This window comes from Eumetopias jubatus, unplaced genomic scaffold, assembly GCF_037043125.1.
Source record: "Eumetopias jubatus isolate StellerSeaLion01/CBP00866 unplaced genomic scaffold, mEumJub1_p1.0 scaffold_12, whole genome shotgun sequence".
Taxonomy (NCBI): Eukaryota; Metazoa; Chordata; class Mammalia; order Carnivora; family Otariidae; genus Eumetopias; species Eumetopias jubatus.
This window is the reverse complement of record NW_028274818.1, coordinates 23,991,424-24,010,258: the sequence shown is the minus strand read 5'-3', so window position 1 is coordinate 24,010,258 and position 18,835 is coordinate 23,991,424. Positions and strand designations below refer to the sequence as shown.

The following is an 18,835-nucleotide window of genomic DNA, read 5'->3' as shown; positions in this document are numbered from 1 at the left end:
GCTCAATGCACTGAGTTCAGTCCAAACAGTAAGGAGCTACTTGAATGTCTTGTATTTCCTCAATAAATTTGTGTCAAGAGGTTGGACAGTCCTGAGATCAAAACAGTACTGAGTTATCTAATTAGATCTCCCTTAAATAGATCTTTTTTTTTCATGACTGTATTGGAGATCTTTTAAAATACTATTTAAAAAATTTTTTTTAAAAATTTAATTTATAAATAAGTGATACTTAAATTACATCATACATTCTTTTGTTTTTTATAAATTAATTTGCATTTTTGAAGAAACACCATATTTGTTGTTTTTATTATTATTCATATTAAATAATTGTGGTTTTGCTCATTATAATCCATAAAGAAAACCTATTTTTGGGAAAATTTGATGCCCCACGTTTTGATGCTGTCTGATATCAATGTGGCGAATTCTCAAAACTCCCCAAATTTCCACTAGATACATTTTAGATGATAAAATAATGAATGTTGCCCAGAGAATTGTAATTCCTATAATCAGTGTATTAAACTATTTTATCACTCAGAGTACTTTTGTATTTTTTCAAAAGGATCATAATTTTAAAATATATGATCTCAAAGTTTTAAATTTACTTTGTATTATCAATATTTTTATGAATCCTTATTCTTTCAGATATTCATCAGAGATTTTTCAGTATTATCAGTTTATAATATTTCCTAATGATATAAATCACCAGCAGAATTTCTATTCTAAAAGTAAAAATTTGAAGTATGAATTGATTTTTAAGCACTTCTGTATGTATTACATATTTTAGAATCAGCCTGCAGTTATAAGTGAAAACTTCATAGGTTGAAAATGTCTACTGAGTATACACTGATTACCTTCTCTTCATGGTACTAATGAGATTGAAAAAGGTCAGGATGACCTTATGTTGCTTTATGAGATTTTTATATGTCTCAGTTATGTTTATTACAGTATCATGTTAATTAATGTATGTCCAAGTTTTAAATGCAAATTTTTACTTATTAGCAGGAGTTTATTTCTATATCATCATATTTCTAAATGTTCTTAGACATTCTGTTTACTTACATAATATAAAACATAGCATTATTGATTTTGCTCCATTGCTCACTTTGTTTTGAATAGGATTATTATGTGGTGATTTTGTGTCCTACTGAAATGGATGTGCAAGTTCGAAGGGTACTGCAGATTCCAATGTGGTCACAAAGAGTGATCTACCTTCAAGGCTCAGCCCTTAAAGATCAGGATCTGTTGAGAGCAAAGTAGGTATCCCTATCAATTTTCCATCTTGCAATACTTTAATATCTTTTCTCTCCTCCAAATTTTAGCAATTTTCAGTCTTGCAAGATGTGTTTAAGTATTTTTGGGAATACAGCATCTTGCCATAGTCCCTCTGCTGGTCAAATTGAAAGGTTAAAAATATAAAATCGGTGTATTTGCTCCCTTTCTCAGTGCAAGGATGTTCAGTGGACTGTGTCCACACAACACAATGAGGAGTGTGGCGTGGTGTAATTATCTCAAGCTGTCAGGGAAGAGCTGAGTTATCCAGACTCACTGTTAGAGTAGTCTCCAAATCCCCGAATACTGTTTTTATTCCACAAATAAAAATTTTGGGCTAACCATTATATGAAATGCCAAAGCAGTTTGAGTAAAGGTTTAAATTCTAGAGTTTGTATTATGTACCGGGCAGATGACACTTGTGATGTCCCTGGGGCTGGAGGAATCAGAAGGGTAACTGGGTCTTAGTTGCTCTTTTCCTGTAGCACATATGCTAGCCAACCTGGTTTAAAGGTGACATAGGCATACACCTTTGTCACAGGTCATGGGATTGTTCCATATGAACAGAGTGAAAACATGGTTGGGCTGACCACGGACACCAAGGAGTCAGGGCCTCTGCAAACAACACCCATAGTTTCAGAAGCCAGAAGAAACCTTCAGCAGGGGTGGTTTTGCTCCATGTTTTCTGTTGCTTTTAAAGTTTTAAACATGTCTTTTTTTGGGGAGGAAGAATATCCTATCCCCTTCTAGGTCCTTCTAGCTGGACTAAGAATCAAATTGACATGAGACAGATTAACAGGAGAAAATCAAATTCAATAGTGTATGTACAGGGAATCCATACAGACATGGAACTTCCAAAGACAGGAAAATATGTCATTCTGAGCTAAGGAGAAGGGGTAGAGGTGTGGGACTACCAAGGGAAGGAAAGCAAGTTACAGGGAGATGAACAAGAGTGCTGTGTATTGTGTAAGACTGATGAATCACAGACCTGTACCCCTGAAACAAATAATACATTATATATTAATAATAATAATAATAAAAGAAGAGTAAATGTTTGGTAAACAAATGTTTGCTGGGCCACTCAGAAACAATGGGACATGGAGGACTGGAATCAAACAGGCTTTGCTAAGTTCTTCCTTGCCTGCCCTCCCTAGTTTGTATCATAATGTAGTTATCTATGGTGATAGCTCCCTTCCTGGAGCAGATTTTCTGTCTAACTTCTTTTCAGGCAGTTGAGGAGGGAGATAAAGAGCTTTCCTGAATCTGCTGAGTTTTGATTGCTTTTTAGCTCAAAGTAATCTTCATGCCAATGTGGCCCATCTTGGAGTGGCCTTGGATCCTACATCTCCATGTTTGTTCCTGAGTTGTTTTATGTGCTCTTATATAAATATAAGTCTCCTCACTGAATTTGAGAGCATAGGTGTTTTTTAAATGGTTGCTTTTTTTTTCTGGATGGCTTGAGTATGTGTGTTAGTGGAGATGGGTGTGTTTATGCATGTTGTGTGTGTGTGTGTGTGTGTGTGTGTGTGTGTATGTAGGTGGATAGTGGAAAAGAACAGAAGAAAAGTCCCAAAATCCTTTTTGCTGCTTAATTCTGCAAAGTGATGACTAGATATTTTGTAACTGGAACTTTGACATTACCTTTGATTTATATACAGTAGGGCAATTTAAATGAGATTTTTCAATGATTTAATAACTTCTGAAACAAAAAAGTTAGTAGAAACCACCAGGATATAATGAATGGTGCATAATTAGGAAATTTAGCTTCTTTGAGAACACATTAGTATTTCTGGTGGATTAAATACTTCATAGATATTGTCAGTGTATACACAAGAGTTAAGTCAGATTCTCCTAGTATCTCAAGCAATAGATGGCTTTAGGTGTTTGCTATTTGCTATCTATATACATTATTTGGGAGCTCTAAAGAAATAGTTGCTTAGACACTAACATAATTTGGATCTTTATATTCATCTGTATAGATAATCAATATGCTTAATTTACCATATGCATTAAGTTCTTCACATAAGAATAATTCCCATATTATGTTCACTATGAATTTATGTGATAATTGAAGCCTTTTTGTTACCTAATAAATTAATCTAAGCTATTAGTATTAGCTGTTAGTATTTTAGCTTGATACTATAGAAGGGAGCCGAATTTGCTACCCCAAAATATGCCTCAATGGTATAAGGATTATTGTGAGCTGGTTATTTTTAAGAAGCAGCAGACACAGGAAAAACTGAAAACCTAGTAGAAGTTAACCCTTTTGAAGAGACATTTCCATTTATAAGGGAAATCTGCATCCATAAGGGTGTCTCTCTCTCTCTCTCTGTACCTGGAAGAGGATGACTCAATCTCTGCAAACTCTTGGGAGTGGAGAAAGCAAGGACCTAGATCTGTATAACAACCTACCCTGGTTTACTTTGCTTTTCTTGGTAGGTTAACATAACTGGCTCACTGTTAGCCAAACATCTTTTGTCTTTAGCTAAAGATGGTGTTTAAGGTGGTGGCTTCATGGGAGAGGAGTTAATCAGTTTTCCTGGGTGTGTCCCACGTATACAGGAGATGTACTCTCCTGTGTTATTAAACTTCTGTTTGCTTTTCTTCTGTTAATCTGTCTTTTTATTACAGAGGGTCTCAGCCAAGAACCTAGATGGGTAGAGGGAAAACGATTTCTCTTTTTATTCATGATTTATTTAGGATTAGTAATTCATTTATTATTCATATTATTAAAATGACTTCTCAGCAAAGTCAATCACATTTACAAGAAGCATTCATTCATTGGAATATACCAAGGATGAGAATGAGGATGAGAGAGGTAGCAGACTGGTAATACTAAAAAATCTGAGTTAAGAAAGAAGTATTCATTTTATGTTCATTTCTTATCCTAATGTCATATAAAGATTTGGGATTTAATGTTAACTAATACGTTCTTCAACACAATTTCCCATGCAAGAAACAAGGAATAGGATTCTCCAAACCAGTTCCAAAGGTCAGTTGCATGAATTTTGAATTGCTTTGTTGAAGATGATGTTTAGAAAATGTTATGTGATACTAATTATCGTATAACCATGACTCAGTATTTTCCCAAAACTGTTTGGTTTGATCTAATTTCCTGGACTTTTATCGTTCCTCTGCATAGAAAAAAAATTTGGGGGGGTGGAGGTTTATTTTATCATAATGAATCAGAAAGATAAAACATTCCTTATTTTGAAATTAACGCTTTTATGTTTTTATTTTTTTTAAGATTTTTTTATTTTTAAGTAATCTCTACACCCCATGGGGAGGTTGAATTTACAATCCCGAGATCAATAGTCGCATGTTCTACCAACTGAGCCAACCAGGCACCCCAACATTTTTATGTTTTTAGAACATTATTTATCAAGCACTGAAACCTACTGTTTATCACCAAATTTAAGCAATGTAGAACTTTAGTATAAGGGACAAGGGTTGGGAAGAAGACGATGAATCATCTCCAAGAAATGTAAATGTACAGTAGAGTTTGATATAAGAATACTAAGTAGCTCTTCCTTCTCTCAGTTAATTGAGTAACTTTGCAGTTAAAATGTAACTAATCATAAAGGCCAATACAACTCCCTTAATTTAAACAAAGCATATACATGAAAAAATATATAATCATAAAAGAGAATAAAATTTGAGTGTTTTTTTAATTTTTGTCATTATGAACTGTTGAGTTATATAGCCGATTCAACAACTATTGCTTTGTTTATAGTAAAGTACAGTCATGATCTGCTAGAAATCTAACTTTCGTTTAAACCTAAGGATACTCATATTTTATTTGCACTTTGTGTACATTGGACTAAGCATTGGAATTCTATTTTTCAGACACTACAAAGATATTTCAGTGTATAATTATTATTATTTTTTTTGTCTGTATTTAGGATGGATGATGCTGAGGCCTGTTTTATTCTGAGCAGCCGTTGTGAAGTGGATAGGACATCATCTGTAAGTTTCTAAAAGTCTCTTTCATAATTGTTCTTCCCTTAGAAGATTTTTTTTAAATTTTTTTTAAATCTGACTATGTTAAATATAGGTAACTTTAAAATATTACTAAAGGGAAGCAAATATCTCTAAACTGTCTTTGCCATAATATAAGAAGAGCAGCATTATGGACTGTGTCAACAAAACTGTTTTTGAAGTAGTTTCTACTAGTCCTTGGGTTTTCTATTGATCAAAATGAAATAGGTCATATATTTTTATTAAATATGTCCTTTCCTATGTAATTTCATTAAAATGGTCTCAATTTCCTCAACTCAAAACAAAGCAGATGGATCAGGCAGTCTGCATTAGAATCAGTCGGAGAGCTTCTAAAAAAGTATGCATTCATGAAAATTTTATTCAGTGTATATGAAGTGGGGATCTGGAATCTGTGTATTTTTAAAAGATCCCCACGTGATTGGGAAGCACATCTCAACTTGACACCTTTTGGCTTATATAATCTCTGTGATCCATTTTTTTTTTGGCCTAAAGTTATATAAACTCATAATTAAATTAATAATTTACCAAATTATAACTTGTGTTTTTAAACATGCATGCTAATTTTATTGTTTTTAAAAAGTATTTTGTTATTTTATATTGAGGAGGTACTATTAACTCCTGTGTTTCTAAGCCGATGAGTTTATCTCTAGCCGTATCTGTGGTACAGAGACAAAGCCTTGGTGGCTTCTGTAGTGACTGAGGAAAGGCAATCTATGCATGGGTCTTTCAGGGACATGATTTGTTTTTTTTCTGGAGCATTTAATAGGACACTCTGTTATATTAAATTAGACTGTGAGTCCTGAATGTGGCAGGCTCTATGTTCTCTTGTTGACCTCACTCTAATTTACCTAAAGTTCTTATTCAGTTTTAAACTAATTTTCTCATCCTTTATTTGAAGAGGGTTGTTAGGGCTTGTATTGTGTCCCCTAAAACCCATATATTGAACCCCAACCCCTCCAGTACCTCATAATGTGAACTTATTTGGAGATAAAGTCTTAATAAAGACAATCAAGTTATAATGTGATCATTAGGGTGGACCTTCATCCAATATGATTGGTGTCCTTGTAAAAAGAGGAAATTTGGACACTGTCAGTTATCAGGGAGAATGCCATATGAAATGTGAAGACAGCCATCAATAAGCCAAGGGAAGTGGCCTGCAACAGATCCTTCCCTCCTTGCCCTCAGAAGGAGTCAACCCTGCCAGCACTTTGATTTTGGATTTCTGGCCTCGAGGACTGGGAAATAATAAATTTCAGTTATTTAAGCCACCCAGTTTGTTCCACTTTGTTACTGTAGCCTACCAAACTAATACAAGAGCATAGAGCAAATATAATTTGGAAAAATTTGTAAAATATCTCTTTATATATTTCTAAAAATTCATCTGCTCCCCTTCTTCTCCATGGTTGCTATCTTAATTCAGACCACACCCTCCTCAGTTCACTTAAGTACTATTTCAGGAGTTTCTTAATTGGTTTGGCACATTAGGTGCTCCAAATGTATTTATGGAATAAATGAATTTGAACTGATCATAATCTACTGTATGTTTCCACAATTATTTAACTTATGTAATTGTGAATCTTGTGCCCCTTAAGCAGTAACTTGGTTTTAAAGCACTTGCAGTCCTCCAGTATCAATAATGTTTTGAGTACCAAGGAGAAGCATAAACATTAATAAATAAATATATAATATCTTTTAGAGTACCCTTTAAACTGTGAATTTGAGATCATTCAGTTAAACAAATGTGTTCCATTTCTTCCTGACACTCTGCTAAATTGACAGGAAATGAATAAAAAATTTCACTCATTAGGACAAAAGAGATGATAGATGAGACAGCACTAACACAAGTTTGGAAGCTAGAAAGCAGATGGATGAGTGGTAACCGACTTAGACAGAAGGAAGTTAAAATTTAAGTTGAGAGAGGAAACAAGTCAGGCTGCTTTTTACAAGGTACCCTCAAAAGTCTCAAGAAATAGAGGCACCAGATGCTTCTGTAAGTAGGGTTATATGTGGGACTAAACATATGAATAGTGATTAAAAGTTTGTAGAAGAAGCAATTAGATTCCCTGAATCTCTCCAGAAATCCATTGCTGATCCTTTTCCCCACCCTGGGAACAGGTTTACTGTTGGCAGAATTTGATCCAGGGATATCCGTCACTCAGAACCAGTAAGTACAGCAGAGAGTCAGGGTAAAGTCAAAGATATTAAAGAGTAAGTTGCTCCACTGAATGTGAGGTGCTTCTCCCAAATGACTCAGAAACCTAATAGCTACGTCCACATCTCCACTGGCACAAGATTAGAGGAATTTTCTCTGGGGAAATGGTACATCACAAGAGAGAATGTGTGTAAATATATAAAGTCTGAAGTTCCCTAGTGCAGTATCACAGATTAATCACCCTACAGTAAGGTCTATGTGAAAATAAGATTCCCACATTCAGTGACGTCCCAAATAGCTATTGAGTGTTGAATTTCTACATATGGTCATCTACCACCTGCGGGTGCTGGGGAAGAGGGTGTGAGGCGTCACTAAACATTTAAGGAAATTTCTGACAAGGAAAAGAAAGAATGGATGAACAAACATAAAAAGTGTATAGAAAAGAGGAACTCAGAGGAAACAGACAAAACTACACAATTCTGGGAGAAGAAATAGATTTTAAAATATATAACAAATATCCTCAGAATAATATGAGAAGTTGAGGAGAGTGTACATATATAAAACAAGAATAGTAGGCTGTAGAACAACAAAAAAAATGAAGTCAAAACAAGAAACACTTAATGAACCAAAAATAGTTCCTGGAAATTAAAAATAGGGTAACGCATGAAAAATTGTGTAAAAGATTTAGGAGGAAAGCAAGAGAGGTGAGGAAACAGGGCAATGTATTATGCCCAAGATTGGAGAGACTGACACGCAAATATGGAGAATAGTAATTTACCCCAGCAAAGACTCATGAGTGGAAATCAACCTGGGAATCAGTTGTGGGGGCAGGAAAACCTGAACTGTAATTGATGAATTGCTGGAGGTTCAGTGCAGACAACTTTGAGGGCTAAAAAAACCCTGGGAAATGTAGTCCTGGGGAAAGGATACCATAATTTTGTGAGACTTACTTCCAGGAGTTTGACCAAGTTCTCACAGTAAATATGAGAGAAAAATCCCTTTGGGATTTCAGCAAGGGTCAGGAAAAGGGAACCATTTTGAATTACACCAGAGAATTCTCTTCCTCTTAACAGGCCTTGCCCTCAGGGAAACTAGTTAACCAGAGCTTAACCTGCTGGAAACCTAGTTATCAGAGCCTAACTGATCTGAGGCAAGGGTAATACCCAATTCCAAACCACTCTAGCCATCCTTTCTCAATTAAGGGGGCAAGACACTGAAAAAACATTTGTGAAGGTCACAGTCCAGAGGTATTGGCTCACTCAAAAGACTGACACCAAATCATGGGACTATAGAATGCTTCCCTTTACCCCATAGCTTACTTGCACGTGTCTAAAGATCTATTTATAGCAGTTCCTTTAACTTTGTATGTTTTGACTGGCTATCAAGAAAAAATTACAAAGCATACCAAAAGTTGAAAAAATGCAATTTGTAGAGACAGAGAAAGTATCAGAACAGACATGGCAGAGATGTTGAACTTATCAGGCCAATCATTTAAAATAGCTGATTAATATGCTAAGGGCTCTCATGGATAAAAGAGACAGCATGCAAGAACAGATGGAGAGTGTAAACAGAAAGAAACCTTAAGAAAGAACCAAAAAGTAATACTAGAGATAAAAAAAATTATAACAGAAATGAAGAATGTCTCTGATGGGCTTGTTAGTAGACTGGACATGGCTAAGGAAATAATCTTTGAACTTGAGGATAACTCAACAGAAATCTCCAAAACTAAAAAGCAAAGAGAACAAAGACTGAAAAACAACCACCACAATGAAAACCCAAACCCAAATGGAATATCCAAAGACTCTGGGACAACTGCAAAAGGTGTAACATATGTGTAATGGAAATATCTGAAGGAGAAGAAAGAAAGGAATAGAAGAAATACTGGAAAGCATAATAACTGAGGATTTCCCCAAATTGATACCGGACACCAAGCCACAGATCCAGGAAGCTCAGAGAACACCCAGCAGAAGAGATGTCAAAAAAAATACACCTAGATGTATCATTTTCAAATTATAGAAAATCAAAGATGAATTCCTGAAAGAAGCCAAGGAGTGGGGGGAACACCCTAACTACAATGGAGCAAAGATAAGATTTTCATCTGATTCATCTTCAGAAACCATGCAAGGAAGAAGAGAATGTAGTAAAACATTTAAAGTGTTGGGAAATAACGCAGAAGAAAAGTCAGTGTCAGAGTTTAGGGCACCTTGAACAGAGGGACAAGCAGAAGGGCCTCGGTCCTAGTAACTGAATGGAGTTTTAGGTCTTGACAGGTGGCAAGAAGAAAAACCAATATCCATGAGTGGCACTAAGTATATGGTATTTCTGCTCCTTTGGCAAAGACTGGAGAGCCTCTCAACTGTTTTGTGTTTGTGTTTACAGGGTCTTACAGAAGTGTTTATAGTCCTTAGAGAAACAGACTTTCAGGACTTGTTACAAAAATGGATGGCCGACTATTCCTAGTGTGCTCAAATTTGGACACACCAGTAGGCTACCATTCATCTCTTTTTAAAATCATTTTTACATATGCGGGCATGATGATCCAATTAAAGATTTATCAGAAAAAAATATAGGAACCCAGAAAAATGTTGCACTATGCTAAATAGCTATGTGTTACTATTGAAGACACCATATTGCTTGATAATGAACACACTCCCATATTAGCTATTGTCTTAGGACAGGCCTGGCATAGTCGCTGCTGCAAATAGTTCTACATTGTTTCCTACAGAGAAGTTGGTTCACAAGTTCTAGTCCACCTGCCCCTCTGACCCCAGTGTTTGGTTTAAATCCTATCAGGAGAGTTGAAACTCTGCTGATTCCCTGAAGGTTAATAAATACATCATTTTTGGCAAAAAATCTAGGTCATCTTGTTTTGATCATATCTTTTTGTACATATGAGGGGTTGGTCCAGACAAACTATTTTAGTTGCCTCTCCCCAAGTAGGTCGTTCCTTTTGGGAGGTGGGGAGAAGAGAATAAGTAAGTTGTTCTTTATGATTATCCAGTCCTGCTATAATTGAATCATTTCACATCAATTAAACCTTTCTTGTATCTTCATTTAGAGGAAAATGAGCTCTAGAATTTTACACTTAATACAGTCGGGTCAGTATCACTGTCACTTGTACTTGCTTTGGGTAGTGAAAGTAAGTGAGTGTCTTGGGAGGGCCAGAAGGCCTGGAATCATGATATGTTCCTACATGATGAAATTATGCTTCACTTGACTAAGAACTATCTGGTCTCTCTAATTTTAATCAAGCTTACTCACGTTAGACAAATGAATCACGTGGGAAAATTTTAGGAGATTTTCAGGAAACTCTTTTCTATCCTGCAAGAGATAGCAATCAATCACTCCTACTTTGCATACTCTGCAACAGGGGTTGAGAAATAGTGTTGAAACTATTGGATAGTGGGAAGAAACATGTAGATTTATATTTTACTGGCACAGTTACAGAACAAAGTAAAAAGTTTTACTTTGGTAAAGGTCAACTACATTGAACCTTCCCTGGAGAAATATTTGTTAAATAAATAAGATTAGGCAATTTTTTTCTTTCTTTAATTTTAATTCCAAAGATATGTATGTGAAATTAATTAGTTAAATGTTTATGATTTCTTAAGAAGTAATTTAGACTAATTTTTTTAAAGATTTTATTTGTTTATTTGAGAGAGAGAGTTAGCAAAAGAGAGCATGAGCAAGGAGGAGAGGGAGAAGCAAGGTCCTTGAAAGCAGGAAGCCCGACGTGGGGCTCAACCCCAGGATCCCAAGATCATGACCTGAGCAGAAGGCAGACGCTCTACCAACTGAGCTACCCAGGTGCCCCTAGACTAATTTTTTTTTACATATTTTTTCCTGAAATGAACCTTTCCAATAATTGTTTTTAATATATTAGATTTACCTTGCAATATTTTCCTTCTATATTTATGCACACCTAAGTTAGGATTATCTGTTGTGTGGAAAAAATAAATTTTTAAAACCTATAGAGATGAGTTTTTGATATTAGGCATACTTCCAAAGAAATGTTTCTAAATGTGGTTCAAAATCATTTTGATATAATGGCCAAAAAAGACACATGAAAAGATACTCAACATCAGTAATCATCAGGGAAATGCAAATGGCTAAAATTAAGACAAGAAGCAACAAGAATTGACAAGGATATGGAGAAAAGGGAACCCTTGTGCACTGTTTGTGGGAATGTAAACTGGTGCAGTCACTGTGGAAAACAGTATGGAGGGTCCCCCAAGAATTAAAAATAGAAATACCATATGATCTAGTAATTCCACTACCAAGTATTTACCCAAAGAAAATGGAAACACTAATTCAAAAAGATATATACATTCTTATGTTTACTATTGCAGTATTTGCAATAGCCAAGATATGGAAGCAACTTTAGTATTCATTGATAGACAAATGGATAAGGAAGATGTGGTACACACACATGAGTGCACACACGTGATGGAATATTATGCAGCCATAAAAAGGATGAGATCATGCCATTTGTGACAACATAGATAGACCCAGAGGATATTATGTTAAGTGAAATAAGTCAGAGAGAGAAAGACAAATACCATATGAATTCACTCATATGTGGAATTTAAAGAAACAAATGTATAAACAAACAAAAAGCAGAATTAAACCTATAAATATATAGAACAAACTGATGGTTGCCAGAGGGGTAGAGAGTCGGGGGTTAGACAAAACAGATGAAGGGGAGTGGAATGTATAGACTTCCAGTTATGCAATAAGTAAGTCATGGGAATAAAAGGCACAACATAGGGAACATGGTCAATGATATGGTAATAATGATGTATGGTGACAGATAGTATCTACACTTGCGGTGAGCACAGCATAAGGTACAGAGAAGTTGAATCACTATGTTGTGCACCTGAAACTAATGTAGCATTATGTGTCATCTATACTCAAAAAGTTTTTTTAAAGTGTTCTATTATGAAAATGTTCTTTTATATTATTTTCTTTGATAGAGATACACCTTTGAAAAATGTTGATTGCACACTATTTCTGATAGATACACATGCATTTATTATTGCTGAGTTGCAAAATTGAATAAGTGAGTTGTGTTGTTTTATTTTTTTTAATTTTTAATTTTTTTTAAAGATTTTATTTTTTGTGGGAAAGAGCACACACAAGCGGGGGAGAGGCAAAGGGAGGGGGTAAGCAGATTCCCTGCTGGGCAGGGGACCCCCCCCATGTGGGGCTTGATTCCAGGACCTGAGATCACAACCTGAGCCGAAGGCAGATGTTTAACCGACTGAGCCATCCAGGTGCCCCATCTCCTATTGTTTTAATAATATTTTTTAAACCAGGTAGAATACTGCCAAATCTAGTATTAGTTTCTGTGTATTCTAATTGGGAGAGGCAGAGTTGTGAATATCAAAATGAAAAATTAATAAATATTCCAAAGGATTCTGTTTTGGAATTAATAATATTTCATAAAAATAAATGTATTCCTATGTAAAGTTTTATATTCTTTATTTAGATATCATAGGGTAATCATGAAACTGAAAGTGCTATAGCAGCATCCTTAGTAAATTTTTTTGAATCACAAAAATTATTTTTAAAAAATCATTAAGTGTAGTTTCATTAAAGTCAAAAATCCTTTTTGATGATTTTAGATCAACTTTAATTTAAAAAAATGAATGAAGCTCAAGGATGCCTAGCTGGCTCAGTCAGTAGAGCACGTGACTCTTGATCTCAGGGTTGTAGGTTTGAGCCCCACGTTGGATGTAGAGATTACTAAAAAAAAAACTTAAAAAAAAAGAATGGAGCACTTGATATCTGCATTTTAAAGAAAATGCCCATTTTTTTCTTGAGACGATAACATTTTTATTTATTATTTATTTATTTTTATTTTAAAGATTAACAGACTTTCAAACATGTATTTTTCTACATAACTTATTGTGAAGAATGATAACATTTTTAAAACACCTAATATTGTGATGCTAATTTTCTATAAAAATCTTGCATGTTTATATAGAACTAGAGCTCTAGTCCATGTTGCTACTCTTGGTATACATATTTTAGCTTATTTTTTCCGAGTCCATTTAATAAAGCAAACAAGCAGAAAGAAACCAAACAAACTTGACATTTTGTGAGTAGCTTTCATGTGGTCAGGCATTTTGTTCACATTATGTCATTTCATGCTCACCACAATTGTTTTATAGACGAGAGAACCAAGGCTCAGGGTTGTTAATTAGATTTCCCAGATCGGCCGAGTCTGGGCTCTACCCAGGTCAGGTCAACTTTAACACTCCTTTCTTTGGACCAAACTGCTTCCCATGGTGATAATAGCTTACTGTTCAAACGGGTCAGACATTTGTACATAAAAGTGGTTCCACAGTTTGAAATTTTAATCAGAAAAAAAAATATATATGTATATAGGATTTCAGACATCAGTTGTCTGTTCTTCTTCCCATTTTTAGTCTGTTTCCTAAAAGGAGATAATGACTTTAAATCCATTAAAGTGCTGATACTATATTTTGTATTTCTGCTTTGTAAGAATATGGCATTTGTTTCTTTCTTTCCTTCAGCTTTCATTCCCAATTTTCCATGATCCAATTTTGGTCCGTGGTACTTCCATTTTTGCTTTGGAGGCTGATATCATTTACCTTTTGTCCTGTGATCAAAACTAAGTCTTCTGCCATTGTTTATTGATTAAGTCTAAATGTTGGACTCAATAAACATTTAGAATTTGGTGACTATGTACACACTGTTCACTGAAGACCCAGTGGTCACTTTGACTACATATTTTCTTTTTTTGTATTATTTTCTGCCATACCCTAAATTTTATTAAAAAAATCCACTGTATATTATAGGTATTCGTTAACATTCATTATTTTTTCATTGCTGTTTACTGCAGATTTACTATCTGCACTTACTATCCTACCTTAAGTAAATTTATTATTTACATTTTCATGTAAGGTTTACATGTCTCAGTCCACTTAGCTTCAAATTTACGTAGGGCCAATTGACATAATTATTTGTATGCTTCTTAGACCTGAGCATAGCATAGGAATAAAAGTGCTGTAGGATAACACTATCACCACTTTTAACCATTCATTCATTGAACAAATATTTATTGAGTGGTTTGTTGTCCAAGTATTGATGTACCAACTGAAGATATATTTAGGAACATAGCAGTGAAAAAAAAATCTGTGAACAGTGTGTACATAGTCACCAGTTCTAATGAAGCTGGCCTACTAGTAGAAGTGACCATCAATATACTAATTAAATAAATGCATAGAATGTTAGCTGGTGATGAGTATTAAGGAGCGAACACTGGGGAAGAGGCATATGAAATGTTAGAGAAGATTGATCTTTTAGATTGGATCATTAATTTAAAATTTTGAAAGCTTAACTTAAAATATAATCATAAAGCTCATTAATTATTAAGACAGGAATACATAAAGCAACACCATGTTACTTATTTCATTAGACTTTTATGGTACCTATTACTTCAAACTACTTATATTCTTAAAGGTATTACTATTACAATTCTTCCTCCTCTTTAGGTCTAACCTCTTGATAAAAGCAACACTCACTATTTCAAACTTATGATGTCCTTAGATCCCTCATTCCAATTTATACTCCCTCCATATACCTGAAGCTCTTCCTTCTAAGAACACCAGATGTCCCCTAGTAGAGAATATTTTGTATTGTTTTCCCTATTTTGTTCAGTTATCATTGGTACCTTTTTTCCTTCATGCTATTCCCTTCTCCACTTGCTTTTGTGCTGTCAATCTTTGTAGAATTCTTTCTTAATACATAAGCCATTAATTCTCAATTTCTTTTAAAGGATCTTCTCTAAAAAGCATTTTGTGTTAATTAAGGGATCAATGCATCAGGAAGACATAACACTCCTCAATGTGTGCATAACTTGTGAAACCTCAAAGTACATGAACAAAATGGCAGAACTGGAAAGAGGTGTAAAAATCTACAACTGATAGAAATTTCAATATTGCTTTCCAAATTACTAACAGAACATGTAGAAAGAAAATCGGTAGGGTTATAAAACAAAACAAAACTTGAGCTCAGTTTCACCAACTAGATCTAATTGACATATAGAACATTACATTCAACAACTGCAGAATACACATTTTTTGCAAATGCGTATGGAACATTCACAGAGAAAGATCATATGCTGGACAATAGAAGAAATAGCAGAAAAGTTAAAAGAATGAAAACATACAGAGTATGTTCTCTGATCATAATAGAAATTAATTAGAAATCAACAATGAAACTACAGCAGGACAGTACCCAAATATTTGAAAATTATCATATTTTTAAATAAGCCATCAGTAAAATACAAAACAGGGATGATTAGAATTATTTTAATTGAATTGTGATGAAAATGCACATAGCAAAATTGCAGGGACACAGCTGAAGTAGTGCCTAAAAAGAGATTCATAGCTTTAAATTTTTGGATTAGAAATGAAACTTTAAAATTAAATAGCAAAGTGGAAATAGAGGCAGCAAGTACAGACTTTAGAAGTGGTTTCTGTAAATGAAGGCGGAGAAATGCCACAGTACCTGATGGTAATGTGTGGTGAAAGAAAACTTTATTTCTCTGTTTTTTCTTTTTTTTTTTAGTGAGAAAAAATTTTAGCAAGTCTGTATACTAAAGGAAATGATCCATCAGAGAGAAAAGTGAAAAATTCAAAGAATAAAGTCATAGGATGTACAAGATAGAATATGATCCATTATATAGCAGAAGGTTTCCCTTTGCTAAGTGTGTAAAATGCTCACCCATTTTAACAGGCAAGTATGTAGGTGGATGTGATGGAGAGTGCTATGGAAATTTTCTTATTATTTCTATTTTCTCATAGTAGTTGAGATCATCAGAAAAGAGGGAAGTGAGGGTAGAGGTTTGAGGAACTGTATGAAATAGTTCTCTAGAGCATCAGGAAAGTAAATGGCCTGGAGATATGTGGAGTTGCTAAGCAATGTTCATCTCCTATGTGATATTATGGACTCTCAATTTGAATTAAGGCCTGTTTAGCATATATGTGTGTTTGTGTCAACCATCTGTTATTTGTAGTAGAAAGAGAGTTGAATTTAGCAAGGTTGTAGTTTTGCCTGTAAAGTAGGCCTGATTGAGAGAGGCAAGCAAAATGATTGTTTGTGCAAGGGTCTGCGTATTTGGCGAAACATTTGATACAAGCTGGTAAGCAGGGAAATGAGAATGTGGGTATAGAGGTAACAGAGAATGATAATGTAGACAGACTGAAGTTGCTGAGGATGTCAGACATTCTTTAGAATCACAGTCCTAGATAGTTAGCTGAAAGTTAAGAGGTGGTGAATGGACAGAAGGAAGGATGTCTTATATTGTGATATGTTTTAAAAGGTTCAGACACTTTCCTTTTCAATATCTTGTCCACTCAGTCTCTCATTAGGTATGCTCAAAAAGATTTGTTCAAAGTTAAGTCTCCACTGAGTCATTATAATGTATTCAGCATAATAGATTTACCCTCTGGATGGATTTTCTTTGCAATAGTGAAAGAATTTAATTTTCTGAGCTCAACTGGGCATATGGATTTTTACATAAATGGCCTACTTCTGAAAAAAAACCTGTAGTGTTTGCTTTGCTCTTTTAGCTTTCTTGGCACAACTGATTTTTAAACTTCTTGCTTCTTGGAACTGAAAAAAAAAAAAGAAAAGAAATACATAATAACACCTCTCATTTATTAACCATCACTAAATATCAATTACAGGCTAGAGATCATTTATATATATTTATACATGTTATATATGTGATGTATTTTTCACAACAACCCTGTAAGGAAGTTATTACTAGCTCCAATTTGTAGATTAATGAAGCAAGACTCTGGTTAGCTATTTGAATACTAGCTCAAAGACCTAACATTTACACTCTTTTCTGCCTGTGTCAAGGAAAAATTGCACCAGACATTGCTAAACAGGCAAGAAAGATTTTATTTAGGACTGTTGCAATAAAGGAGAGAGATTGAACTCAACTCCTTGGAAACAAAAGGCTGGAGGATTTTTGAGTTCTGGGATGAACGAGGTGGAAAAAGTACTGGAGGGGGGAGATTGGTCCATGTGATTATGCCATCATTTGCTAACTATCTCTTATGAAGGATAGGGTCCTGCCTTCCCACAGAGACTGGGAGGAGGGAGCTCTAGCTCCTTTGTTGATTACACTTCAGAATGATGGCCCTCAGGTTCTTGAGAAAGACATTTCGGGGTTGTAAGACTGGTAAGAATCTGGGAGAAGATTTAATTCTCAAAGGGGCAGAAAAAAAGAATTTTAATTGGACTTTTTCTAAAGTAAATGTTCTAAGAAAAGGGTGTTCAGGGTCTATAGTCAGGAAGAAACCTGACAGGAAATTGGGCTGTCAGGAAATGAAACTGAAGGAAACTTTTAAAGACTTCCTGGTCATCTGACTCCAAAGACTAAGTTGTAACTTTTAAAAAAAATTTATTTTATACTATGCTGTTATCTTTCCTCTGAAATGTCAAAGATGTTCATTTTTTTACTGATAATTACATGCATTTTTGAACATATGGAATCTTAGAGTAGAAGGCAAACAATCATCAAACACGCAGACAGCAAATTCCCTATGTGACCCTTTCAGACAGCATGAGGAAAAAGCTGAAATAAAATGTTTGCAATTGTAGAGGAGGAAAAATAATTTTCCTCTACATTTTAGGTTCTGTGGGTGTTCTCCCCTCCCCCCTCAGTAATAAAAGACAGAGTAACAAAAGAAAAACAACAGAAATGTAATACGTATACCTCAGGTATACATGGGAGATACCCAGGAAAGTAGTAAAATTCCCCCAAATGGTCCAAGCCATCACCTTAAATATTGTCTTCAGCTAATGACAAAAGAAAGATGCTGGAGTGGGGAGACTAGTTCTGAGAGGTTATCAAGAAAAGTACAGGTTGTTGTGCAGATTTAAGTCTGGTGCCTTTTCCACTGATAAAGAGATGTGGTTTAGAGTCATCTTTCTCTTCTTGGTACAGGAAGAGTCACCCTTACAAACTGAGATTTCCCTTGTGAATGTAGATTTAAAGGGTAGATTCTACTTTGGTTTAAGAGCTTCTCCGATGGCTGCTTTTTCTCAAAAATAATCAGATCAAAATAGTCTTTATGCTAAAAAGGCATATTCTGCTACCTTTCACAATTTAAGCTTTTTTAAAAAGAATATTGTTTTATCTTAAGCAGATCCATTTTGAGCATTGCAACACTTTAACACATATTCATTTCTATTATTTCATTATGCAATACAAGGTACCATAAATTCTTTAGAAGGGTTTTCCAAAATCTTTTGCTTGTTATTCAACTTAGTGGTTAATAATCTGTTCTCAAAAGCATCTTCCTTTCCAATTCAGAAAATCACAGAATTTCAAACTGTGAATTTTAAACTTGCTAAGACACCCTGGGATCA

General features: G+C 34.7%; 1 protein-coding gene across 5 annotated transcripts in view; it reads left to right on the top strand.

The window, feature by feature from the left end:
- KCNT2 (potassium sodium-activated channel subfamily T member 2) overlaps window positions 1–18,835 on the top strand; it is a 361,260-nt gene that overhangs the window by 176,494 nt on the left and 165,931 nt on the right. For all 5 annotated transcript variants that reach the window (XM_028104755.2, XM_028104754.2, XM_028104753.2 and 2 more), the window contains exons 11-12: window positions 1,117–1,253; window positions 5,172–5,235. In XM_028104755.2, the coding sequence (XP_027960556.1) occupies window positions 1,117–1,253; window positions 5,172–5,235 (201 nt within the window). The remainder of the gene's footprint in view (window positions 1–1,116; window positions 1,254–5,171; window positions 5,236–18,835) is intronic.